The sequence below is a fragment of the Dermacentor albipictus genome, chromosome 3, assembly GCF_038994185.2.
Source record: "Dermacentor albipictus isolate Rhodes 1998 colony chromosome 3, USDA_Dalb.pri_finalv2, whole genome shotgun sequence".
NCBI classification, from domain to species: Eukaryota; Metazoa; Arthropoda; class Arachnida; order Ixodida; family Ixodidae; genus Dermacentor; species Dermacentor albipictus.
The window spans coordinates 43726688-43754469 of NC_091823.1; the positions used below are offsets into that span (position 1 = coordinate 43726688).

Here is a 27782-nt window from a genome sequence, read left to right on the forward strand (position 1 = left end):
CGCGGTTATAACGCAAGCGAGAGGTTGTGCGCATAGAGTTTCCTGCAATATTACTAGAGGGAACTCTGGCGCGAGTGTCTACGTGAGCTACAATGGAAGCGGTTGTCCCAGCATGGGAATTATGGGAAGTACATACATGGATTTGCCTAAACTTCGTCCTTTTGGCTTCAAACGGCTTTGTGACTTTGTAAACTCGTCATTTTCAACAGTTTATTGCGTAATAAATTATTAAATAAACATCATTAAAATTGCCCGACGGCAGGATTCGAACACAGGGACTCTAGTACAGACGCCTGATATTGAAACCATTTAGCCACGGATGCATGTATCGACAAGGGAATGAAACGCACTTATGAATTTATCGCGGGCATGCCAGTGCTTTCAGACGCTTGGCGCGTTTCGATTTAGGCACATAGACAAGCTCAATCGTTGCAATTAATAGCAATTGTACGCGTTCCCGGCGTCTTCTGCACTTCGAAGAATATATATTGCGCTGAAATATACGACAATAATATTTATATAGCGTAATATACAAAGCCACAAGAATGTCTGAATCCATAAGCACGAAGATCAGACAAATCCATGTACTTCCCATCATTCCCATGGTAGGACAACGATTGCAGCGCCAGAGTTCCCTCTAGTAATTTTTGTAGGAAACTCTATGGTTGCGCGGACAAGCAACGCGCGGAAAAAAAGAAAATCACCGACGATTACGATGCTCCCTATGAGCGCTGCTCTGAAAGTGTTTTCATTTCGCGATATAATGAGGCAAACAATTTGAGCCAGACATGTAGCAGAGTCGGCACTCGTCGAAAATGTGAACTGCGGTTCAAGCGCGTCGGCTTTGTATACATGATCCGTCGAAGGTACCAGTGTAAGCGCCTGGTGCCGCTTGGCATCCAGAAATTACTACGCAATTCGCGTCACGCATGCAATCAGATTACAAAACAATCGCAAACCATGACAATCGAAAAAAAGCGCCGAACGAGACCAAACCAAGGAAACCAAACAAGCGCGAGCAAGAGCTGACGCGAGCAGACGATAGTGCGAAACCGACAAGTTTCGAGTACGCATCGAGCTGTTGGGCGGGTCCGCATGACACCTGTTTTCCGCGCGCACGTCACTGTACTGGAGGGACGGGTCTCATTGGTCTCCGCCGTTCGCGGCTGGCGTCTTTCATGTCCCGCTCCGCATTCGCTCTTTCATCCTTCGCTGCTGCGCTCGCTCGCAGCCGACACCGCCGCTCGCCGCAGGCACGCGCCATTAGGATCTGCGCACTAAGACGTTTCACCAAAGGGACTATAATGCTTTCGCACTCTCACACGTAAGAGGTCCTTGTATCTGCCGAACTCATTTTACAAGTAAAACTGGTGCTGTGTGACGCGCCGACCGTAGATGCGCCCAACGCGCCAAGCGTCACCAATCGCTGGCTTGCACGAGGAAAATTCGTAATGCTGCTTTATTTGGCCTTTTAGGCACGCGTCCGTGGCCTAATGGTTAGGCCATTGGATCGGGCTTCTCTCCTGGCGCAAGAGTGTAATGCTCGCGGAAAAATTCCTGTGCCTTCGAACGGAAACAGTAGCTAGTCGGGCCGAGTCGGTACATCTTCATAACTATTACACACAGCGCGCACTAAAAAAACACGGACGATGAATGGACAAACACGACCGCTCGTGTTTGTCTATTCTTCGTCCGTGTTTTTTAGTGTGCGCTGTGTGTGATAGTTACAAGGGAAAGTTACGGAGTCAAAGCGCGCACAAGTGAGAGCGCTTCTGGAAAGATCTCCCGCGTTTTCATCCACGTCAGTTCGATCTGGGGAAGAGCAAACATACACACCTCATTAGCAACAGTTAAATAAGACAAAACACACCAGTAGACGTAAAAGTTCACTCATTTTGCGGCTTTTTCCTTCCGTGTCTGGGCAAACGCGAAACCGTCGCACGTGGAAGCTGCGCCGATTCAGCGTCAGTTCTGATCAACCAAAAGCACTGGAAAACGCTGGCGGACTACTTGCCACGGTAACATGTGCAGAAACTATATATATATATATATATATATATATATATATATATATATATATATATATATATATATATATATATATATATATATATATATATATGCACGTGTTAGGTCACCCTCAAGGTCACATAAACGGCCAGACAGACCGTAAAGTGTGGGGAAAGAGCCAAAGGAGGCTGTTGTTTTAGAACCATGAGAGAACAGGCCATCATCCGCAATTCAAATCGCTCGCCTACCAACGGGGTGGGGTCTCTTACGCATCTGATAGAAACAGAGGACTTTAGAAACAGAAAGAAACGACGGCACAGGAAGGGCGCGGGATGCTGTGTCCTTCCTGTTTTGTCGTCCTTTCTATGTTGGTAAGGTCGTCCGTACTTTCTGCCCTGTCGTATTTTCTCTGGTTTGTACGGCTCTCTCTTTCTCTCGTTGTATCTAGCGCTGGAAATGTCTCAGATAGGTATGACTCCGTTTGTGAGCGGGTGATGTGAACTGAGGAAGACGGCCTGTGTTACTGTTTTCTTTTCTTCTATATTCTGCTGAAGATGTCTTAGATGATTCGCTTCCAGCTTGCCTAGCCATCTGCGTTAAAGTTTCTCATACGTGGACATCCTATGCGACGTTGACGGTCTCAGAGGTGCCTAGAGTCACTACCTCCTTCAATCAGAAGTCCACACAGAGGGGGCACCACACTCTGAAATAGCGCTGGTCCAGTTGTCTGAATCAGATAGTTCCGCTGACCAAAAAAAGAAAAAAAAAAGGTTCAAGCTTCATTTTCTATAATGCGGACGTGCTACATAATAAGCTATATTGAGGGCACGGAATGGGGAACGATATTTTACCAGTGCTGGCGCCTCAACCCTGTTCTACGTTCGCTTATTTCTCGCTTAGGAAGGCACTCTTCTCGGTAAAATCGAATTTCATTATAGGAGGCCTAATCCCCAGGACGAGCAGGGGCGTCCACTATGGAGGCATAAGGTACACCAGTGACCGACTGAATGAACAGAAGTGAACAGTGCGAGGAAGGTATTCATGTCAATTTCTACGCGATCTGAAAAAAAAAAAAAAACTGCGTGGACAGTGACTGTTATCCTGGCATTCTGAAACATGGTTCCAGCGCACAAGTGAACATGGACGAGAAGAGAAGGACAACACGAACGCCGGTACCGACGTTCGTGTTGTCCTTCTCTTCTTGTACGCGTGTTCAATTGTGCGCTGGAACGATGTTTCATGATGACAATCACAACCAACTATCCGAGCTGTCCATACTTAGCGACTGTTATCCTGCGCTGTGAATCGCCTGCTCCGCAGAGCATCCATGTGGGGGCATCAGTTGACCACGTCCGACCTGGCGTGCGCCGTGGCCACCATCCTGTCGGCGGCCATCGTGATCCTGACCTCGCTCCTGCTCCTGTCTCCCGCCGTGCCAGCGGATCACGCCGAGGTGACCGTGGTCGGAGCCTTCGGTTCTGTCACCGGGTTCGGCTCGCTGGCCGCCGGACGACACGTGTACGCCTTTCTGGGCGTGCCATTCGCCGAGCCACCGTTGGGCAAGTTCCGCTTCCAGAAAGCCGTGCCACGAAAGAGCAGTGTGGTACGGGACTGTCTCGCTCTCTGTTCAAATAGCTTGCTTTTCTTGCTCGCCCGTGTCAGTCAGTCAATCAATCAATCAATCAATCAATCAATCAATCAATCAATCAATCAATCAATCAATCAATCAATCAATCAATCAATCAATCAATCAATCAATCAATCAATCAATCAATCAATCAATCAATCAATCAATCAATCTTTTCACCAGTAGCTATTCAAGGACCACCTACATTCACCAGCTACATTCACGCGCAACACATTTCACCAGTAACTGTCCTCGAGTACTTGACAGATTTCGCACAGTTATCGCCCATACACTTTTGCAGCGCAAATAGCTGTTTATGCAAAGTTACCTGGTCTTCTGGAATGTTACTGCGCGTTCAGTGTTCTCCGCGCGCTGCAAGGGGCTCACCCATCGGCCATGGACTCGAGCCCGCCGCGCGGAAGGCGAGCATAATTCAACAATGAAGCTGATTCCGCTGCTGGTAGATTGTCACACTACTCGGTACGGCTTGCTGGCTGTGACATCGCCGCGGAAACCACCCGGAGGAGAGCGTTTCTCCTCACAGAAGATCTCGGAGGCTGGTGCGTGCGCTTAGATTTATAAGTCGAGCCGCTGTCGCAAAATGCCACAGTGATTTTACTTGCCATAGAGTTACTATAGTCTTTCTACGAGAGTATATACAGTGACTCGCTGGAGCATTTACAGCGATAGCATTCCGAGGGAGGAGGAAGAAGGAAGAACACGTCAGAGGGCCGAATAAAAACAGGCATGCAGACTCAGCTCCTGTTGGCATCTACGTAAAGCGAAGCATTCTTGGCGTGACTGACTCGCGGGCCATGTGCATGTGTGCGTGCATATCGAGTGTGGTTTTCGACGTATAAATGTTAGTATTATAAATAGGAGCGTGTTATACGAAGAAATGATTTTATTTGCAATACATTATAGACAGGCTGGATATTGTATGCACATATTTACATGCAGTACATCATACGTATATTATTTGTTTAAACTTTCAGTGGTGATGCGTGGGTGTCGTGTCTCAGCCGTGTTGTTTCTTGTGCGCTGGTTTCTTCCAGTGCGGGTTGAAACGCGCCAAGCGTCTCAACGCGCCGGCTTGCCCACGACAAAGGTTGTTCTACGCCGCTTTTGAAGCGTGCGTCCGTGGCGTTCGTCGTTAGAGGCCAGATCATTTTATGGCCAGATACGTTCGAAAAAATGCGTGGAACTCGGCACGAGAGCTTCGCTTTACAAGGGAGTAAGACCGCGCTCAGCTTAGCCGGCGCAGTTTTATTGGTGTGTCATAGCGCGAGGGATCAGGAACAAGTCAAATCACGATAGACGAAATTAGGGAAGACGAGGCCGTTCGCTTTTTCTTTAAATACGTGTGGAGTGCGAGTAGTTGAGTACTTACTAGTGACTTAAATTATGATGAGGAGTGCCTTCGTCATCGGGCTAGTACCGGAATGTCGCTCGGGGGTCTCAAGTCGTGTCATGCATTTACCTCAATTTCTCGGTTACTAAAGCTCTGTTCGCGATTATATTGACGCCTTAGACGTTCTAGAGCATTGCTTTATCACTTTAACTTCACTTCATAGTAACCTTTAGTGTCCCTTTAAGATCTCGCTAGTGTGTGGCACACATTTTACTAATTTATGGGGCCAAGGGTTTCGTATCGGGCTCTCCATTGGTGCCCAAATCTAAACACGCAAGGCTGCGCCGCAGTCTCTCCATATCATTGCGGCACTCGTAATCGACCGTTCTTTCACGATGCACGGCTCCGCGCGAATTCGTCACGCTGTCTCGAGACGCTGCGAATGAAACGGCGGTGTTTGCACACCTGCATAAAAACGATTCTCGAGGGGACACACGCCATTCTAACGTTGTGCGAGTTCGTGCGGATTGCGCTCGCGTTATAAATTCTCCGCTGATACATATTCGAATATACTAGTGACGTTGCAACTGGCGCGGTGCAGATGGACGGCCGACGTCCGGGTCCCGCGTGCTACCAGGAAGGCGCCCGCAGCGCCGACGTGTCCGAGGACTGCCTGCACCTGAACATCTGGACGCCCAAGGCGGACTGTGATACGGCGCGGCAGCCCTCGTGCGCAAACAGGACGGTGCTGTTTTTCCTGCACGGCGGGTTCTTCCAGGCCGGCAGCAACCGGGACTACCCGCTCGACGGAAGGTGCGCGTCCTTCTCGCGCAGAGCTACGCGACGCCACCACGTTAGCAGGAATTGAAACGCTCGAGTCATTTTCACGATCGTCTTCTATGAACTATTTCTCCTGCACTGTGGGGGATCACTTCGGTTTCGAGTGAAAAGCCAACAGCTGATTCGGAGCGACTCCATGACGCGGAGCAACGTTTCTGAACAGCGACTGGAACTCGAAGTCTCGCCGCAAGAGCAATCGGGCGGGAGTTCGCGAGCTAAAACGCTTTACGAAGTTACCCAGAATCCCGGGCTTCCGATCCGCTGCACCAATTTTGTCGGTACAGTCACGCCTGTTCCGTAGGGTGACCTCGTCCCGACAGGCGTTCTCCATCCGTCATTTGAGCACGCTGCCATTGGGATGGTCCCGCTCCAAAAGAGCAGAGGACATTGCTCCGAAACTGCCGGTGGAATTCGTCATTTCTCTTCGTTATACTATATTCGGAGTGCAAGCTGAGAGCGAGGGAAATATATTTCTAGTTGATCATCATTGTCTCTTGCCCGCGAAGCTCTTGTCAAATGTTTATTACATAGCCAAGCAATGCCTGTCTTAATCGTCACCCGATGATGACGCTGGCTATGGCTACGCTGTTCGAATGCGCGTTATTTTGAAGCGAAAAGCTTCACTACGCTAGTCAACTCCGCGCTTCGCGCGAGCCGGCGTATGGCGGAATTGGCTCCGTATAAGTTTGTTCGGAGTCGGCGCAGGTGGCCACTGCCGCGCGCTATATGCGTCATCGTTTGACGTTCGCCGCAAGCGCGTGTTTATCGCGGAGGTCGACTATATAACCGCTTGCCAGAGAATAGGCGTGCGCACTCAACATGGAAGAAGAGAGTGATAGTACCGATACAGAGAGCTGTGTTTATGGCTGTACAGAAATCGCAAGACAATGTTTAATAAAAAGACAAAAAGGCAAGACAAAAAGTTTAATAATCCTGCATAACTTACAGTATATATCACTGATAAGCAATTTGCATAACTACACAAAAAGGCACACGTATAGCATAACCATAAGCTAACCAAAACATATCCATAAGTGAAACCTTAAGCATAATCATAGGCTAAATCATGAAGCATAACCATAAGCTAAACCGTAAGCATATCCATAACTTGAACCATAAGCATATCAATAATTTAAACCGTAAGTATATCCACAGGCTAAATCATAAAGCATAACCATAAGCTAAACTGTAAGCATAACCATAGGCTAAATCATAAAGCATAACCATGAGCTAAACCATAAGCATCACCGAACCTTTTTGCTTCGAGATATCCAGGCTTAACCTTAGCTAAACCCCAGCCAATATTTCCTGTCACTCTCATTAAAATCAGTTTCAGAAAATTCGACGTTCTGAGCGTCGGCGCTTTCACCGGGACGGTCTCTGCTTTATGTAGTGGCAGTACCACTGTCAATAACTTGTGCCTTCAACTGGTCGCTTCTCCCCGTGTCTGGAAGTGTGCTTGAAATATATTATCAGTTGCTACATAATGTCTGTACGTTTGCACTTAAATTCTCTTAGCACGTTGCATTCTTCTTTCACCATTGCGACATTGCTCTCGGGATCGTCGTGTCGCTTACAAGTTTCTTATATGTTTATTTCTCTGGCTTCTTCGGACGCTTATTGCGTGCTGAAATGTATGTTATGGCCGAGAAATGCAAACTTGCTAACTAGAAGTTACTACAATAAATTACTGGTCTGCTGCAACAGCGTATTCGAAATACTTTTCGGAGATTTCACGCTATAATATAATATATCCCGACGTAATGGGCTTGTATACCAGCCATGCACGACACCCGTGTTCAGATTCTATTTAACCTTTTGCTTCATAATGAGAATGAAGGAGCTGGGACTATAATCCATGCTTCGACCTTACGGAGGTACCGACTCGAGATAAGAACGAAGCTCGAAGATTACCGTCAAGAGCACTTCACACCGTCTCAGTTCGTAACCCAATTGTGGTTATTAGTACGAAATACTTGCACAATATACTTAGAGAGAGAGAGAGAGACAAAAGGGGAGGAAAGACAGGGAGGTTAGCCAGTGTGACTACCGGCTGGCTACCCTGTGCTGGGGAAAGGGGTAAAGGGAATAAAAGGAGAAAGAAGAAAAAAAAAGCATAAAAATTCAGACAGTAACTCGATGCTACGCGCTACAACATTCAAGACGGTCGCACAATTCACAACCCCTTAAAAACTTCAGCAAAGCCCTTAAGCGCTTGAGTGCCGAAATCCGTCTGGAGCAGTGCTCTAGGACTTTTTCTTCTGTGAAGGGGCGATTGTCCAGTTTTTCGAGCGTGGTCACGAGCGCTTTTTTTGGCACACTGTAACGGGGACAATCACAGAGGAGCTGCTCGATCGTCACAAGTAGGGCTGTCGGCCATTCCAATGCGGAAGGAATAGGAGTTGACGAATGCCACGCAGAGCCACAGGCGGCACGAAAGTGTTGCTTCCGCTCGTGGTAACCCTGGTGGAAGACGGAGTTGCAGACGTGGATCCAATATGTGGAGACGTGCGTTCGTGAATTCATTGGTGTTCCACAGAGTCTACGTAAGCTCGCGAGCGAGGGAGCGAAGAGTTGTGGCTGCATCTGTTGTTGACAGTGGTCTTGGTATAATATGGGCACCATCGTGGGCCGATCGGGCAGCGTCATCCGCACTGCGATTTCTCGAAATTCCGCAGTGACCCGGTATCCACTAGCAGGTCATGTTGTGCCCCTTGTCGAGATACGAACAACTGTAACAGCAGCAACAACAGCAACGACGACGACGAAAAAAAATACCGGTGGTCGCATTGTCGGTGTCCGCAACGTTTCGTTCTCGTCATACAAGAGATGCACAAAATTTGGAAGACGTTTAAGCTTCGCCTTTAAGAGTGGAACGCGATAGCAGTCAAAGATCCCTCACTGTTTCTCATGCTCTCCGGCAACTATGCTCATGCTCTCCGGCAGTCTATGTAACCGTAATGCTTACCCGGAAACGCTAGCGGCGAATATGCACGAAGGCGAGCAGGTGAGCTTTCTAGTAGAAACGCGCCTCTTGCGTGGACCGCGGATGCGCGGAGGCGAGCGCCATCTGGATGGAGTTGCTTCAAGGAACCGAGCGGGCCGCGGCGCTCTATGAATGGTAGAAACGCTGGAAAAGGGGTTTATGTTTGAGTTACCGCGTAACAGATTTATGTTTTCTGGTATATTCAAATTACAGTTCGACGCTATCTTGTCTGTAGGTTGTGTTTAGCCTGTACTTTATGATTTTTCTGACGCGTTTTACTCTGAGGAATTCGATTAGTTCATTAACGCCTATGCGCCACGCGGAGAGCCTGCGTGGTTGTGGTTCAGAAGGATTTTTCACCATACGACATCCGACGCAAGGCACCGACACCGGTTGTTTTGCAACATGGGGCCCCTGACGCTATCGCGTTAAAACCCACTGCGAAAGAGTGATCACCTCCTGCCAGGCTCAGCTCTTGCATAGCTGCTTTCACTCGATACAAATGCAGGATCCGGCGGCTGTCTGTTGCATGCGGGTCATTTGCAGACGCTTACGGACTAAACGAGGGTGGCACTAACGGGTCTCGCCGGACATTCGAGGGCCGTCACTGCGGCAGACAACTCTCACTGCCAGGTCCCTCTGTTTTCGTGCGCAAAGGAAGGAATGCGATGCGAGGACCAGCTCCCCATAAACCCCGTAGGCGGCAAATAGCCGTCTCCCTCCACGCATCACGCCTCATTTGAGTGTCTGGCCACGCACTGCCACTGCGTGGTCCTGTGCGGAATGACCGCGGGGCTTCTGTAAAAGCCAGTGTGCTCAGTCATTAACATAGCAGGGAACGGAACCTGTGTGTGTATAAGTGGGGAGGGATGGGTAGGGGGGAGGCGGCAACTAACGATATTGCGCATCCTTTAATTCTTGCCGTAAGCTGAAGTTCCTTTACGTGTATTGAATAAGTATGCGCAATAAATGTCATTGTGACAAAAACGTTCGCGTCACACTACAGAGTAACATCCTACTCGTCGTAAATCACGTTTTGCTGAAAGTGTCGTCAAAGGCCATTATTACCCCTTTCAGGTGGCACGAAGGAGTGTTTAATGTCGTTTCAGGGTGTCTACCAACCGGGAAAACCGGGAATTCTCAGGAATATTGAGCAGTCTGGAGAAACTCAGGAAAGACTCAGGGAATTTGTGCTTCTATCAGGGAGAATTAGCTGTAACTTTATAGAAAGGGAACGAAAGTCGCGGTAATGCTGGCTCGAGTAACAGACAGGAATCGTAACGAATCGTCTTTGACGCCCGATCGTCGGCTGGAGGAGTTGCCAGTGTACAGTGAACGATCTACTTTTCGGGCGGCTTCGCGGTACCATTCCGTACCCCATAGAGTTAATGTATCAGAACGTATGAAATTTCGGCCGCAAGAGCCCTTCGCCGTCCGGTTTACCTGAGGTTTTTGCCGGAACCGCCGGTCCGAAACGGCATTAATCAAAGCCACCACCGCGGCCGTTTTGATTACCTCGCCGCCTCGAGCCGGCGCTCTCGCACACAGATCCGCTGGCAGGCATAGCCACCACTGCGGCAACGTAAGGCCTGCTGCTTCGACGTTCGCTATTAAGCTTCTTGCTGTTGGGTGCAGTGTTCTTCATTGAAAGAATTTGCCGCTGTCAGCAATGGCACCGACTCCGCATTTGTGGACCTCACGATTGGCTTCGAAGCTCGGAAAAAACGGTGCGTTGCATAAGGCCGGTTCCCGAAAGTCAGCTTCGCCTTTCTACAGAAATGTTACTTCGTGAAGCATACGCAAAAGTATTGCGGTGAAGCATAGCAAGCGTGTGAAGGGGCTATTGCCACAGGACAAAGTATGTATTCCTTAATTATACACGCGTGCATCCGGTATCTCCTGTCACAGTCCGAGCACCGATATGACTAATGCGTGTACCGACAGGCCTTCAGATCTTTTTCCAATGTGCCTGTGGCGGTTTGAGTCCTTAAGAGCAGTAAAAGACATGCATTCTTTTCCCACTGGCCGATATTTCGGACGTTTTCTCGGCACCTAGGGAGTTCGAAAAATCGGACGTTGACTGTACAACTGACCAAAAAGATGCTTCAAATGGTCCGTAGGGCGATCGAGCGGCGAAAGGAGGACGAGAACAGGAAGGACCTACGCATTGAGGAATGAACGGGAAAGGAAGCGTGCTGCCGCCCTTTTGAAAGAGCTTGAGCTCAAAAAACAAAGTGTTGGCTGATGCCGAGATGCAGGTGTCCCTCATACAAACCAAAATAAACTCTCAATCTAAACTCTCAATCTAAATCTAATAAACTCTCGCTGGCAACCAAACTCTCTCAAAGCGCTGTGTGTGTCCCTTTGTGTCTTCTCTTATCCCGTCTTTGAATCGCGCTACCATACTCCCCTTGAAGATGCATTACCAACAAGCCCACATTGCAACCCTCGTGAACTCAATTTAAAGCAGTGAAACACAACACTGAGGCATCGTACGCGGGCTGAGATTATGTCAGCACTGTTGAGGTAGACTTAAAACCTGTTGAAAGAGAATCTCAGTTGTGACAAAGTTCGGGCCTCATACCACTGAGCTTGCTATAAGTTGATAGAAATAGCTCATATTCGAAATATTTTCTTCCTTATGCATCTCCTTTTTATTCGTATATGAGAATGTTCGACTCGACTTGCAATTTCTTTCGACGACATACTTTATTTGCGGTGCATTTTACTAACCCCTCTCTTCTATTCTCTTTTTGAATAAAATAAACACTACTCCTTCGTATTAAACTGGATCAAGTCGTCTTTAAAAAAAACTTTCACATGCTTACTAAAGAGAAACAGCATTGGGCGACATGGTTTAAGCCCGTCGTGGCATAAAACATACATGATTATATTGCGCTTAGTGTTACACTGACGATATTTTGTTACGATTTGTTTGTTACGCGGCCCGCTCGGTTCTTACAACACCACCGCGCTCGGCGAATTTCGTTTAAGTTATGAAGGATAAATACAAATGTGGAAAACAAGGAACAGGTCTAACTTAGGGTGCTTCCATACAAACGAAAACATCGCTTATTATTTTGGCCGCATCGCGCATTATTGCCATTTACTGTACGCTCGAGAGATCGTAATGCGATATACGAGGTTTACTCATGCATCTTGCATCTTCCCGCCTCTCTATTAAAAACCGCAGCTACCTGTCCGCCTTGGGCGACGTGGTGGTGGTGGTGCCCAACTACAGGCTGGGCGCCCTGGGCTTTCTGTACAACGGCGGCCCCGCTGCGCCGGGCAATGCGGGCCTGCAAGACCAACTGCTGGCGCTCGAATGGACGCGCGCGCACATCGGGAGCTTCGCCGGCAACGGTTCCGACGTCGTGGCCATGGGCCACGGTGCCGGCGCCGGCTCCATCGGCCTGCACCTGTTTGGCAGCGCAGCGACCGACAGCAGGCACGGCAGCGACGACCGTCGCCGCCTGCCGCGCCTCACCAGAGCCATCCTGATGAGCGGCAGTCCGTTCAGCAGGTGATGATGATAGTGATCTAAAGATAGGAAGGACGCCTGATTCTGCAACCCATGAGGGAGCACGGCGAAGCGTCGTCAGGGGAGAGGGAGTAGGAAGTGAAAGATGATAGAGAAAGGGGTAGGAAGTGGCCCAATAGACTCCACTATGCGCGACAGGTGGCAATCCTCAGTAAAGCGGCCTAAATGGCCAGCGTTGTAGCGGGCGCTCACAGTGTTGCGATTCCCAGTAGAATTTATAAACTCCAGCGGGCTTCGCAGCGCAGGGAGCCGGGGACACACCGGGAACGGCAGGTCAGTCTCTGTGGCCGCTGGCAGGCCATGACATCTGTTAAGTGCTGATGACTATGCAGCGTTCCTGCGCAAAGACGGGCAGGTAGAGAGAAGATGCTCTAGAGTCTCGGGGTCCCCGCACCTCTTGCAGGCATGTGACGTGGCGCGGTCCTTGGTCTACTGTCAGGCTGTAGTCCAGGTGCAGCCAGAGAGAGAGAGTGTGTGTGTGTGATTGTGAAGAGGAAGAGACACTATTTTCTGCAGCTCTTTAGGGAGCACTACTCAGCGCCTTGAGGAAGGGAAAGGAGACATAAAGCGCAGGAGCGTGGAACGGTATCTTCTGGACAGGCCGTTCTCTAGAAGTGGCTTGGGTGCCGTGCCACTAGCCACTCGGTGGTCCGGGTGAATGGAGGTGAGCAGGCACCGTAGCCGATATCTCGTGTGGTCCGAAGCCGCTACCGCTCTGGTAACCAGGGCTGCATCATGGTGGGCAGCTTTGGCGTAGGTATCCGCCTCCTCGTTACCCCGACGTGTGAGGGCAGCCAATGGAAGGATATTGAAAGTCCGCTGTTGGCTAGAGCTGTTAACTTGGCAAGCAGCATAACCCCTGTATGTCATGCCCGCCATGGGTTGACGAGGGCCAGAGCGCTGGCTTAGAGTCGCACACCACCGCCACCGGCTGCTAGGGAAGATGCTCAGCAAGGAGGTTGGCAGCCAGGTGAAGCCCGGCGAGCTCAGCTGCAGTAGAACTCGCTGTAAAGGGGGCCGGCACTGCCTGTGACAGGCGAGAGCTGGAACTGTGCACGCCATTGCTGCCGATCCGCTGGGGAGGACTGAACCATCCGTGAACAACAGCAGGTGTCCTTCCAGCTCCTCCTGGAGCCTGCAGACTGCCGTCTGCTGCAGGGCTGCGGCTGGTGCATTCCGCTTGGCTACCCCCTTGAGGGAGAGGTACACGTCCGGAGGTTGGTTACGGGGAGGAGGAAGAACCGCTGCCGCAGGTACGTGGGGAACTGTGAACTGAACGGAAACGAAGCCGGCGCTGCGCGCACGAGACCCTTTCGTGCCCTTTCCCTACCCGGCTGAAGCGAAACGGCTCTGATTGGTAGCGCGCGCGGCGTGAGCGCGTGCCTAGGCGGCTGGAAACCTTAATGACTCATGCTCCGGCGCTGGCGCAGCTGTCAACGCATCAAACCGCCCTTTCCCGCAGCTGCTTTGCTCTGGGAGCAACTGGGTTTTTGCGTGAACACGACATAGCCACTTGTGAGCCAATAGAAGCTTCGCTTGAATATTAAAAGTACGAAACAATAACAGAATCCTGAAAATTGTGTAATTTTTCTGGCGTGACTGTGCACTGCCTCCGGGATCTGCCCATGCAGGAGGTAGCGTCTCTACCAGAGAGCTCGCCTTCGTGCATAGCGTTCGCCGCCAGCGTTTCCCCGTAAACATTGCGGTTACATAACCTGCAGTTGCTGGGAAGCGTGAGAAGCAGTCATGGGTCCTTGAATGCTATCACGTTCCACTCTTAAAGGTCCTCCAAGTTTTTCGGTGGTTGTGTTCCGTCGTCTTGCAACCATATATTTGTTCTCATCTCAGTGAGGACACAAATTTGATATATTCGAGGAGAAGGGATGCTGACAAGACACCCCATGGCTACGCCATTGCGTAATGGCGCGCTGTTCACTCTGGGCGTGTTATAAATCTGGCCAATACTGGAAACACTACGCTGACAGCTAAGAAAAATGCTTCGAGCATAAATATTGCAGCGCATCATGGAACCGTGTGGAAGACGTCTCTGCGTCGTTACGTCACTGCGCGTCGACAAGAAATAGCTAATAAAATCACATATCATAGCTTTGTTTCGATTCTTTGCGTGTGAGAACCTATGAAAAACACAGGGTACATTACACTGAGCGTGTAACGAAAACGTGTCCACGTTTTCCTGTGAGCAGACGACCTTCCCGTCAGAGTTTCCAAACGTCCGCTCAGTCGCCGTCTTGGTTGGACAGGAAAGTAGCCTGCATCGCTTTAAGGCGAAAGCCCTAAATCTCTGTTTCAAGGCCGCGTTGTGAGGTACAGAAAATTTAACGTGACCCAGGCGGCCAGAAGTGAACCAAAGCATTTCCAGCCTTTATAAGAGATGATTAATGATTAGCAAAGTTAATTCAGGATTGATCAGTGATTGATTTAAGGTGTAATAAGGTAGATTAGGGTGGGTTAAAGAGGAATCAAGTTGATTAGGGTGGATTAAGGTGCATTACGGTAGATGAAGGAATAATGTGGATTAGGGTAAATTAAGGTGGGTGTAGAAAGATTAAGGTGGATTAGGGTGGATTAAGGCCGATTCAGGTGAAATAAAGATTATTGAGTTTGATTAGGGTGGATTAAGGTGTATTAAGGATGATTAAGGTGATTTACAGTAGGCTTTACAAGGCATTCGCCTTCGCGTCTTTTTGGTTATAGCTATAGGGACACCTGGGAATTTTTTTTTTACTTCGGTGCTGTCTTTGTGAAGCCCTCTCGTCGGCTGGCTTCGTCATTATTGGAACGAGAGTTCTTAAGATGGTCGCTATCCGCTCAGCTGTTCAGTTAGCCGTGTACAGTGTGTACTGGCGAGCACAGTTATCATCTTGTGCCGCTCGCTTTGACTCAAAATGTGATTGGCCGGCGGGCACCACGCAGGATGCACGACAACACGTTCAACTACCACGCCAACGTGGAGTGGCTGGAGCATCACGTGCACTGTGACGACAATGCGGCCGCCGTAAAGTGCTTGCTGGACGTGGATGCCCAGTCGATGTACTCCGGTGTGCTGCTCCCGCGCTTCTTCCCGTCGTTCACCGGGTTACTGCCGAACTCGTCCTTCAAGCAGAGGCATCTCGTCCGCGTGAGTTGAATTCTACAGTGACGAACGCACGCACGTCAACGACATCCGCCCCACTTATCGGCCAACACGTCTGAAAGACGGCTGCTCCGGCTTTTGAAACGTGCTGGAATCGACTGGAAGTTTGTCGGAGACTGGTGACTGGTACAAACGATTTGTCTTACGTTGGATCGGATGGCGTTTTTAAAGGAACGTTGGTGAATGAGGTTTGTTAGTAAATTACCCATTCTGCAATAACAAAGGATGGGTGGCGATGTCGCCTTGAAAATCTCGCGCCAGCTCGACGCGCTACGTCATGGACTTGTACGGCGTCTGCTGGGGATAATATATGTTTTTTTTTTAAATCGGTAAATATCGGCTACGTCATATTCCAAAGGAGCCGAAGACTAAACTTAGCAAGCTTCAAAATATTTTATTGCGCCGTAATCGTCCAAGTGTAAGAAAAATACATTATTCGTCGATAGTTTTCGGAGCGAAATTCAATACGTGAAAGTTAGACCTTCATATTGACCCCAATTTCGTGGTCGGTAACCTCTGACCGCGCAATTAAAAAAAATTAAGCAATGCATGATTAGACTAAACTAATTTAATGGTTCTCTTTTGTGTCCCTGTAAGCATACATTTATACGCCTTTAAGAGAGACGCTGTCGTTTCTTTCAAAGGAAACCTAGTTACTTGAAATCATTCTGTCAGACAACGCTTCGGAAAGATCGCGGCTCCGGCAGTTTGTTTCAGTAGGAAAGGTGTTGGATGCTCATTGTCTTACGATCAGTCAGTCGTCGGATCGGATAGTCTTCATGCTCATGTGTTGCACGCTATTAAGCGGAAAACATATGTAACATTTTTCGGGCGTCTATCCGGGTTGTCGTCGACCGGCTTCGCCAGCGCTATTGAATGTCGCGCCATGACCGCCCTAACAAATACCCGCCGTTGGTTATCTATGTGGCTACCAAAGTCTTGCCGACTAGAACGTGCTCCTCGGCGTTCGAGGACAGCCGTGTCTACATTTGCGCACTGACATTTGAGCGCAGATTAGCGATGCTGTTTGTCTAACTGCGGGCAATAAGCATTACAACGCCTCGTCTACAGCGTGTGTGCGATATCATGCGGCTCGCAGCGTAAGAAATGACCGATTCGCCCGTATACCTGAACGCAGCTGACAGGCGTCAACGTTCTGCTTGGCCACATGGAGGAGGAGGTGCCGTACCTGGTGTCGTACTTGCAGAGGAAAGGCGTGGTGGAAGGGCCAGTCTTCGACAGTTTGGTGCCCGGCTTGCTCCAAAACTTGGGCTTCAATGACAGCAGCTCCGTCGTGATCGCCCATTACTACACGAATGTGAGCTGCACTGCCCGCATCTCTTGAGAGTTTCTGCCTACGGAGAAGGATGATAGGCTGCGGCTCCAAGCGGCCACATGCCTATGCGTCAGGGCAGTAGGCGTACATGTGTAGATGGTACCTTACCCATTACTTTATGCTGAAACGTTCTAATACAACCCTTATTATAACAATGCCGCTGTACTCCTTCCTTCCTTCCTTCCTTCCTTCCTTCCTTCCTTCCTTCCTTCCTTCCTTCCTTCCTTCCTTCCTTCCTTCCTTCCTTCCTTCCTTCCTTCCTTCCAATTCCTTCCTTCCTTCCTTCCTTCCTTCCTTCCTTCCTTCCTTCCAATTCCTTTCTTTCTTTCTTTCTTTCTTTCTTTCTTTCTTTCTTTCTTTCTTTCTTTCTTTCTTTCTTTCTTTCTTTCTTTCTTTCTTTCTTTCTTTCTTTCTTTCTTTCTTTCTTTCTTTCTTTCTTTCTTTCTTTCTTTCTTTCTTTCTTTCTTTCTTTCTTTCTTTCTTTCACATTCACGGTGGCTTAGCTGTTCCCTCATCGGCAGATATACGTGGTGGCGTTCCAGAGCTTATAGTCTACAGACCCTTTTTGTGGGGCAGTTTTCTCTAGAAGAACGAGATGGCGCTTTCCGCGGTGCTCCCCACGTTGCCTCAGCAAGCGCACAAATACGAAACCATTACCGCTTCTGCCCTGCTACTGTGCGATCAGTTGTCAGAAATGCAACCGAAAGCACTGCACTCCATTCATACCACAAAATGTGGAGTGATGGAGAGAAGGCGTATGTTTCAGTTGGCTGGAAAAATGATGACTGGCATATTAAAGAATTGAATGAATCTGTGAGACCAAGTTCATAAACCGCTGCTACATAACGACTGCCTGTGTGACCAACCCTTCGCAATGCACGACTTTCCTCGGGGATAAGAAAATTCACTCATCCGCCATCGCTGTATCGCAAAGCTCGAAAGAAAGCACTTCAACCCCGGGACGTCCGCGAACGTGAGTACCGCTTGTTACAAATTGACAAAGAGAGTAGTGCCACTTCCTATCATAATAAGTTCCTCGCACATTATCTATACGCATCTGCCTCAACTCACAGGCAAGTTTAGGTCCACTCTATCGCAACGTATCAATAATAAGGGAATAGGCGCACGCTTGATTCAATGCGCCGAAGCATGGGTGACGGCGACTACACCGACAGTACACGAATGTTCGAAGGTGAACGCTTCGTGACAGTTCACAGAGCAAGCGGATGACTAGCGACAATACGTCTTGCTACGAGCTATTGCAAATTGCACAACATCTACGTTCTAAGCCTTGCGCGCAGCAAGAACACGTATATCGCAAACTGAGCACACCCGCGAGTGATTAGGCAGAAAATAAACAGATAGTGACCGCACTGAGCAACTTTACTAAGTCATAAACACGACAAGCCACTGCTTCAAAGTGTTTGCCAAATAATAACCGACGAGTCACTCACTGATCCTGATTTAATTGATAAGCGGAAAGTATATGGAAAGCTTGGAATACATATATAGCACCGGTTTTAGTACAAGCTCCGTTTATGCCCCTCACGCCTTTTGGACAAGGCATAATGACCTCCGAAAGCACTTACATGTACTTTGAAGTCGTGGCCAAAGCTCCGTGTCGTATCCCCAATCACTGCCTACGATATTCACCGCAACAGAGGCTTGCTGAACCGCACTGGCGTCATCTGCATTCATTGTAAACACGGAGGCAACGCGAGCAGCTGAGGAGAGCAATGGACGCGTCACCACGTGATCAAACATGGTGGCGCCCACGGGGTTGCCGTGAAAGGGTCTATAGCAGCGTTGCAAAGACCATGAACTTTTTTGTTTTACGGAGGCTGTCGATAAAATGTGTACCAAAACCTCTTGGGCCGCGCGTGCGGTCGTCCGCGCAAACACACCCGCTGTGAAGGCTCCTGTAAAGCGTACTTCCCTCACTAGTTCATAAGGACGAGAAGAAGTATACCTTGCCTGTTCGGCGCTGCGTTAAATTTCTTTTTTCTTCGTGACCGTTAGTTCTCAGCTTCGATGATCCACATCAAACAGGATTTAAATTTATTACGGACTACTGAGGCTGTGTTTGGCGATTGTGTTTGAACAAGAGAAAATCATTTTAGTCAACTTCCGTTCGCTTCAATTTTGAGTGCCTTCACTGATTTCTAGAGTGCCATATTAAAAAGAAAAAGGTGGTGAATGGGGTCGTAATTTCACATTAGCATGGAATTTAGGGCAAGGGATTTGGACTGAGTGCTCGGCATCGTGTGTTTGTTCTCCCGTGGGCACCAAATGTGGTCGAGCCGCTTTTACGCGAGAATGAAGCGGAGAACAGGAAGCAACAAAGCACCTTTTCCTTTCTACAGTAGCTAGTGTATGACACACTTTTCGAACTCATTCATGGACGCTTAGTTTTAGGTTACAGGGCGTATTTTACGCGCCCGTGTATGCCATAGTCGTACCTCGCAATCGCAGATAATTAAGCGTAAGGTGCGTTATGCTTTGTCTCATTCTCTTTAGCAATAAATAGATTGAACTTGAAGCTAAACATTTCGACAGAATTGCCTGTCTGGCTGGGAAATTGATTAGGACTTGACACTTACTCCAACCAAATAACTGAATTTTATTAGCCCGACGTTTCGGAGCCCATTCGGCTCCTTCTTCAGGGGGTTGTTCTTCGGGGGGTGGCGGTGTGCCCCCCTTCTTTTTTTTACAAAAGACGCTTTAAAAGCGGCACACCGCCACCCCCCGAAGAACAACTTCCTGAAGAAGGAGCCGAATGGGCTCCGAAACGTCGGGCTAATAAAATTCAGTTATTTGATTGGAGTCAGTCTCAAGTCCTAATAGATTGAACGTAACAAAAACTGGAGTATAGGAACTCCCGGAAAGGGAGTTACTCTCGCTAAACGAGTTGCCCGGAACTGTTTTTTAACCACAAATAGAGTGAGCGTATCGGGGGATGGGAGTTCAGGAACTCCCGGAACGGTTGTTGATCTCGCCGCAGTAGTTCCCGGAACTCGTTTTGTCTCTCGAGCCGGGCACGTTTGGTTTCACGCGCTGCGTCGCACAGGGCTCGGCGGGCAACGCGAGCCACTGGGCGGGCGAGCTGCTGGCCGACGTGCTGGTGGTGTGCCCCGTGCGCCACTTCGCCGACTACCTGGGCGCGTCGGGCAACAACAGTGTGCACCGGTACCTGCTGCTCAGGCGGCGGCGGCGGCGCCCCTCGACTCCGACGACCGCGCAGGCCGACCCCTCCCTCGGCGGCGTGCGAGGGACGACGCCCCGGCTGTACGCCCTCGGGCTCGTCTTCGGCGATCCGCTGCGCCGGAACAACAGCGACGCCGAAGAGCAGGCGCTGAGCCGGCGCATGATCGCCCTGTGGACGGGGTTCGCCAAAAGCGGGTGAGTGTCCCAATTTGGACGAGAAAAGAAAGAAAGAAAGAAAGAAAGAAAGAAAGAAAGAAAGAAAGAAAGAAAGAAAGAAAGAAAGAAAGAAAGAAAGAAAGAAAGAAAGAAAGAAAGAAAGAAAGAGAATAGAAATTTCTTTGGAAATTCCTTTGTAAATCAAGGATCAGTGTACGTAACACTAAATAACGGTGTGAGGCATTTCATAGCTAGGAGAAAACGCAGAAATAAAATAATAATTTGTTGTTTCAAAAGTAGGTCCAGATAGTTTTTTTTTTTGAAATATGAGATTCAAAACGCAGCAAGGTATGACAAAAAAAGAAAGCGCCCGTTTAGTGAGATTTCGGTGGGCGTCAAAAATCTACAGTATTAAAAATGAATCCGCAGCCTTCCACTGCGATTTCCCTCATAGCTAAGCTGTTGCTTTGATATGAAAAAAAAATAAAGGATAAACTGCGTTATTAAGAATGTGAATGTTAACAGTGATGACTTAAAGGCGTATCTAAGGGTGCAAGAGTTTATGAAAGCTCTTCAACCATTATACCTAATTGCGTGCAGAGCAGCCAGCGGCAGAGACCGCGCGATGAACCTTGCAATATTCGGTTGCTGAGCACCGGGAAGTTTGCCACATAACTGCGGACGCACGCAAGAACGTCACTGCGAGCCTGTATCAGCAAGCGTAGCTGCAATAGCGCGAGCTAAAATTCAATTCAGCATTTCAATGTTCATCAGACTGAAGTAAAGAAAGCAGAAAAGTACGTGACAGACACAAAATTTTCGTTTGTGTGTATCCTCCGCTAAGTCAATAAAGCTTATTTGAACAAATCTACAACTTGTCGCTACCTTTGTTGGAGGCTCCCCATGACTCCGCGTGGAAAAAAACAGAAATGAAAGCTTGGCAAAAAAAGGGTAAATAATAATAATAAAAAAGACTCTTCATCGATCTACCGTTATGGCTTCCGGGGAAAATAGACGACCAGTTCCCCGAAGCTACAAACATTACACAGGTTTTCATTCACGGGGGACTCTTGCACAAACCTTACAAGCGTCGTTCAACCGTGTATCGTGGGGAATGGGGGTGACGCGCTAAACAGAAGCTAACAAAATTTTGAGACTAAATAGAACTATACGCAGTAACGAAACGAAAATGGAATTAACTTGTAGGAACATTCTGGGCAACATTTTGGAGCAGTGTTGAAACCGCGTAGGTGCAAGATCAACAAATGTACACGAACACAAGAAGAAAAGAAGAAAAAAAAAAACGTGGCACACGTGAGCGTTGGTGTTGACTGATTGACGGATTTTAAGCGTTCCAAAGCAACACCTGGGCTGTGAGGAACGCATTGTGGAGTGTTCCGAAACAGTTTTGATGCCGTTGGGAATTGACGCGACTAAATGACGTGTCTGCTTCACCAATGACGTCGCCCATGACGTGACTGAATCAGTGACGTCATGCTCGCCCACCTGCGAGGCACAGTCAAAACACTTCACTCATGGGCGTCACAACTGCGCTCCTCAGCTGTTCAGTTTCGCTTTACCACGTGAAATTTGCCAGAGGTTGTCACGCTGCAAACATGGACAGCGCTAACTTCTTCCATGAAACAGTTATGAACTCCTCGGATGGCGTGATTCAAGTCTTCCGTTGGGATCAGTCGCATCACTGTCTTGGGGAAAATTTTAATTAACTTAAGTTGCATGATTAATTGGCTAAATACTACATTGAATCATTTTCAAATGACTCTGTCGTAAAAACGATCCAGACGAAATCATTTAGTTATCTCAACTTGCCTAATATCAAGAAATTCCGAACACGTTTGGCGAAACATACGGTATATACCGATATATAAAATATGAACCACTGGGCTCAGCAATTGTTCACCACAACTCGGGGGCGCGTCCTTCTTCAGCCTACACGGAAACCAGATAACATAGTTAAAATTATATTTCACATTATCCGCTTCTCAGTGAATCATGTTGTTGCTGCCAAGGTTCGTGCTATAACCATACCAAGTCAATCTGATTTGCTATTTCATATACATGGTGGCCTTTTTCCCTGAAGGATAAATAAATAAATAAATAAATGAATAAATAAATAAATAAATAAATAAATAAATAAATAAATAACAATAAATAAATAAATAAATAAATAAATAAATAAATAAATAAATAAATAAATAAATAACAATAAATAAATAAATAAATAACAATAAATAAATAAATAAATAAATAAATAAATAAATAAATAAATAAATAAATAAATAAATAAATAAATAAATAAATAAATAATGTCAGAGCCAATCGGGGCGACAGCAATGAATCCTCAAACAACTGGCGTTCAACGAAGCCTTGGGTTTCGCAACACTGGCTCTTCCACCAACAGCCACAGACGTTAGACGCCGGGAGACTACAAACACGAAGCATGCAAATAAGCATGTAGCGCGAGTGGTGTCGCCACCCAAAGCTGAATAAAATCACTCGCGGCCGAGGCTACGTGTGGTCTTACCGGGGCGCGCACTGCTTTGTCGAGGTGACGCGTGTCTGGAGTTGACAAGCCTTTTCTGTCGGCAAACGCACCCCGCACGACCTGTTTACGCGACCCCCTGTTCGGAATTCAGTCTGCAAAGCAATCCTTGACAGGATGTGACCGCGGACTCACTTCGTGGCTTCTTCGAGGCAAGCGGAAACAGAATGTGCCATGGAACTAGCGCTTCCCTTATTTCCCGCTCCATCAGAAGTCGAGAAAACATCTATTTCTTCCTCGCTCTTCTTTGACTTCCGGGAGAAGTGGGGGGGGGGGGGGGGGGTGCGTGCAAGAGAAAATTCATGCGTAGCACCCTGCTGTTAGTGCGTGTGTGGGAACCCGTGCAGACCTCGCAGAGCATAGTCATATAAAACGCTTCTAAAGTGAACTTATGTCCAGCTTACACTCGAACATGTAGTCTAACAATCGTACAACTTTTTCAGATGGCTCGCATGTTTTTTTTTTTATGCTTGCGTGCGCAAGCCACTAAGCATACAATGTGTCCCGAAACATATATCAGTTCCGTTGCTGTGGTGTATATGTACGCACATACAATTTGTATAATTGTGACTAACAGAAAAAGAAATGAGCCCTTCGGATCTTATTACTTTTCTCGCTCATTGCATAGCGAGAGTATCGATTTCGGCACTCTTGATGCCATGAGGTAGCACATGAGGGTATTGTAGGCCAGCTGCCAGGGGTCTCCTTCGGGCGGTCGGCCTTGCCGCCCGGCTGGGGCGGCCTCATTCCTCTTCGTTTCTTTTATTCCCGTCCACCCTGCCCCGTGCAGTGCTGTTGAGCTGTCCTCACAGCGAGAGACTGCAGTTATGGCGCTGCACGTTTCAACCTTTTTTCCCTTTGAAAGTCGCATACTACTACAGCTGCCAGCTCCTAAGCTCACGTACTACGGTACACCTGCGGTTAAAAGGATGTTCCGCATATGCCGCCTTGGGGGTGAGCCCGCTGGCTTCACATGCTCACGACTAATCTTGTACACACGCACAAATGCGCAAATATATATACACATTAGCGGGTAGCGCGATGCTACTTCGCGCAATAATTCAGGTGGATGACAAATTTTCCCTTTCATGAACCTACTTTCACCTTGCGGGCTTCCGCAGAACTGATTTGCCATATCCAGCATCCCAGTGTATCGAGTAGCCGATTAATTTGCTCGGCGATCTGCTAGCCACCTAGTTAGCTCAGATGGTACAGCGGACCACCCCGGAAAGGCTTTCCTATCCGACGCTTTCATTCTAAAAACACGGGCTAGCGCGCCGACAATGAAGATGCGCAGCGATGGTGATGGTTATATATGTGCAGATGAGGAAGATGACGTCCGTAATATAAATGCTCACACTAATGCCCCTGTGGACGGAAACGGCCAGCCTTGCCGTAAATTAAGCTAGCGTAGAGCGCCCATGGAATGGCTTGAGGCGGGAAACATGCACGATTTCTCTCCCGCGCCAGCGTCAGTCAGTAGGTGCGTCAACAGGCGTAACTCGGTAGTTCACTGCGGAGGTCTGTCCTATGACTTTGTAGGGGCCGATGTACCGAGACAGAAGCTTTTCTCATAAACCAGGCATTCGCACCTGTAGGCGTTTAAAGCAGTAAATCGTCGCCAGGGTGGTAGAAAACGACACGGCGAGTGGCATCATAACGACTAGCTCTTGCGGTCTTCTTGGCTCGCCTCAGTGATTATGCGAGCATGGTGGCGACGTTGAGCAAGACGAGTCACATACTGGCCGCAAAGGAATGGAGAAATGTTGACAGTGCCAAAAAAGAATGAAAAGTCGAGGGCAGAGGTTATACATCGGCCGTAGACCAGAAAAATGGCTGTGGCTTAGGTAAGGTTAAGCCCAGGATGCGAAGCATACTAGCCTTTATTTTAGTTGTTGAACCACTGTTTAGCCTGGTGAACTGCTGTTGCTTGGCTATATTTGGTTCGGCTAGACGAAGAAACAACTCATGCATTACTTCTTCGCCTTCAAGAGTGGAACGCGACAGCGTTCCCGTCGACCCGCCAAGGGGTGTAAGACAATGGGCTACAGGGCAGCGACTACGCGCCCCGCATTGGACGCGGTGAGCGTCGAGCAAAGCAGCGTTCGGCGCGGCAACGAAATGTGCGCCTGAGCAAGAGACGCACGCCTTAGAAACAGCGCGTTTCTAAGGCAACACCGCATTCACTAGAGGCGCTTTTGTACCGCTTTGAAGCGTTGTACTCGTGGCTCAGTGGTAGCGTCTCCGTCCCACACTCCGGAGACCCTGGTTCGATTCCCACCCAGCCCGTCTTGCAAGAGTTGAGCCAAAGCCACTTCTCCTCTGTCGTGACGTCACGGTGTCACGTGATTTCATGGTCACCGCCGCGCCTGAGGAGCTGGGTTGAGCCCTCGTAATATGCTTCGCATAAAAAACGGAGAGTAGACTGTGGTGCGCTGGACGGCGGTGTTGTAGGCAAATGTCACAAAGGGGAGAATGGCATCCCAGTTACGATGGTCGGGTTAGACATACATGAACAGCTTATCACTGAGCGTGCGATGGAATCGCGTTGTTAGACCATTGGTTTGGGGGTGGCAGCCGGAGGTTGTCTTGTGCGCGGGGCTGCAACCTCGGAGAACTTCATCCAGAGTGTTTGAGAGAAATGCTTTGTCGCGGTCGTTCAAAAGGGCGCGAGGGGCTCCATGGCGTAAGTAGATAGCTTGAAGGAAGAAAGCAGTCACTTCAGAAGCAGTCTCAGGGCGGACCGAGGTAGTTTCCGCGTACCGCGTCAAGTGATCCACAGCAGTGACGTTCCGTCGGTTGCCATCTGCAGTGGCCGGGAGAAGGCCGTAAAGGACAAGGGCGCCGCGCTAGCTCAATTGGTAGAGCATCGCACGCGAAATGCGAAGGTTGTGGGTTCGGTTCCCACCTGCGGCAAATTGTTTATTCATCCACTTTGATTTCCAATAATTGATCAATCGTTTCTTTATTTCATCTATTAAGTAATTTTCCCTATGTTGCCCTTGGTGGCAGTGTTTGTTGGCTTCTTATGATATATATATATATATATATATATATATATATATATATATATATATATATATATATATATATATATATATATATATATATATATATATATATATATATATATATATATATATATCGTAAGAAGCCAACAAGCAATGACACCAAGAAATGGATTAAACAAATGATAAATTAATGGAAATGAAAGTGGATGAAAATACAACTTGCCGCAGGTTGGGAACGATCCCACGTCTTCGCATTACGAATGCGATGCTCTACCAGTAAAGCTACCGCGGCGCCGTTCTCCCATCTACTTTCTTGGGCATTTATGTTTTTGCAACTAGAACTAATCCTGGGAGTGTTAGCCAGCGCCACCACTCACAAACCTTGGCGGTGGATGTGGAACATCCTTTCTGCCGCAGGCGTCACGAGCACGTGATTTTTTGGGGTAAAGGCAACTAGTCAATAAACCCACACTTGCTACCTGAAGGCATCAATCTTGCCAGATTCGAGATTCGTTCATTATATAACGAGAGGCTTGAGTATTGTGGTTGTACTTACTAATTGAAATGAAGAAATGATAAATTAATGGAAATGAAAGTGGATGGAAAAACTATCCGCAGGTGGGATACGAACCCACATCTTCGCATTACGCGTGCGAGGCTATTACCAACTGAGCTACCGCGGCGCCCTACTCCCATCCACTTTCTGTGGTATTTATGTTTTACTACTAGAACTAACCCTGGGAGTGCTAGCCAGCGCCACGACTCACAAACCTAGGCTGCGGATGTGGAACATCCTTTCCATCCTTTGAACCGCAGGCGTTACGACTACGCGACCTATTTGGGTGACGGCAACTGGTCAATAAACACACATGCTACCTGAAGGCTACATTACGAGGACCTCGAATCCGGCAACATTGATCACGTGATGTTTTGAAATTTTATGAGCTTATACATTTGACATATGCCGAGTTTAATCATTTGATTTCCGCTCAGATGCGCAATTTCGGAACGTGCCCAGATATTTCAAAACGAAAAAAAAAGAAACATTTGAGACATCTGTTGCATGAAGCATTTGTTACGGCTGTCATATAGGTATAGCTAAAAAATATTCCCAACATTTTCCTATGCTTCAGACTTAAGTACAGGAATTTGGCTACTCGATAACCAGGATGCTTGTTACTCAGCAGGCCTGTGGAAATGAAATGCAGGGACGCTGCGAATAACACTAGCAGCAATAATTCCAGGCAGCCTACCTAACACCGACACCCTTATCACTGCAGGACCGTTCCAGCCGACCTGGGCGGGAACGTCTTCAACTACACCATAGCAATTTCAAGTGCACCAAACACCAAAGGGAGTCCATTTGAGTTCCGCAAAACCCAGTGTGACTTTCTCAAGGACCACTACCTGTGAACGTTGTTTTGGATTCATGGGCCATTTATTGTCGTTCATTTTTTTTCTGTATCCTAATGTATCGATCTTGTGATGCGACGACCCTTTGCACGATGTCGTGATGACATCTGTCGTTTTATTCGAAAATAACTGTCATATACCTTCTTTTCATACTTAGTTCATTGATCTCGCTTGCTTGCTTTTTGGTGCGACTGATTGCACCGACGCCAACCAGACATTTAATTTTTGTCATGTTCGATCTCTGTGACATCTTGCTGATCGCATGACTACAAATTGCGTACTGATTAAGGCAGTGAGTACCAAAAACGTTTTTGAGGTATTCGCCGAGGCGACGTAATCAGTATCAAATATGAGTTCGCGCATAACGTCGTGGTAACTTTCTTGGTCCATTAGTATAAATTAGTAACTTAGTAAATTAGCTTACCTATTTTTGTGTGCGTGTACGGGCAGCGCAGCAAGTTCCCACGGCGTCTGGACAAATGCTCGAGCTTCTTTTTTTTATGTATTCTCGCGATATTGTGTTTAATGACAGTGCACTCTTTCAGTCAGGGTCTGTATTGTCAGAAGAAAATCATACGTATAAGCAAACA

At 48.1% G+C, this 27782-nt stretch overlaps 1 protein-coding gene across 3 annotated transcripts in view; it reads left to right on the plus strand.

Annotated features, from left to right (window-relative positions):
• LOC135902510 (acetylcholinesterase-like) overlaps window positions 1-27348 on the plus strand; it is a 42495-nt gene extending 15147 nt beyond the window's left edge. For 2 of the 3 annotated variants that reach the window (XM_065432616.1, XM_065432614.2), the window contains exons 2-8: window positions 3331-3613; window positions 5590-5801; window positions 12008-12337; window positions 15290-15494; window positions 16648-16827; window positions 19913-20244; window positions 27060-27348. In XM_065432616.1, coding sequence (XP_065288688.1) covers window positions 3338-3613; window positions 5590-5801; window positions 12008-12337; window positions 15290-15494; window positions 16648-16827; window positions 19913-20244; window positions 27060-27192 — 1668 coding nt within the window. In that variant the 5' untranslated portion in view covers window positions 3331-3337 and the 3' untranslated portion in view covers window positions 27193-27348. The remainder of the gene's footprint in view (window positions 1-3330; window positions 3614-5589; window positions 5802-12007; window positions 12338-15289; window positions 15495-16647; window positions 16828-19912; window positions 20245-27059) is intronic. The other variant, XM_065432615.2, reaches the window with a different exon arrangement.
• The last annotated feature ends 434 nt before the right edge of the window (window positions 27349-27782 follow it).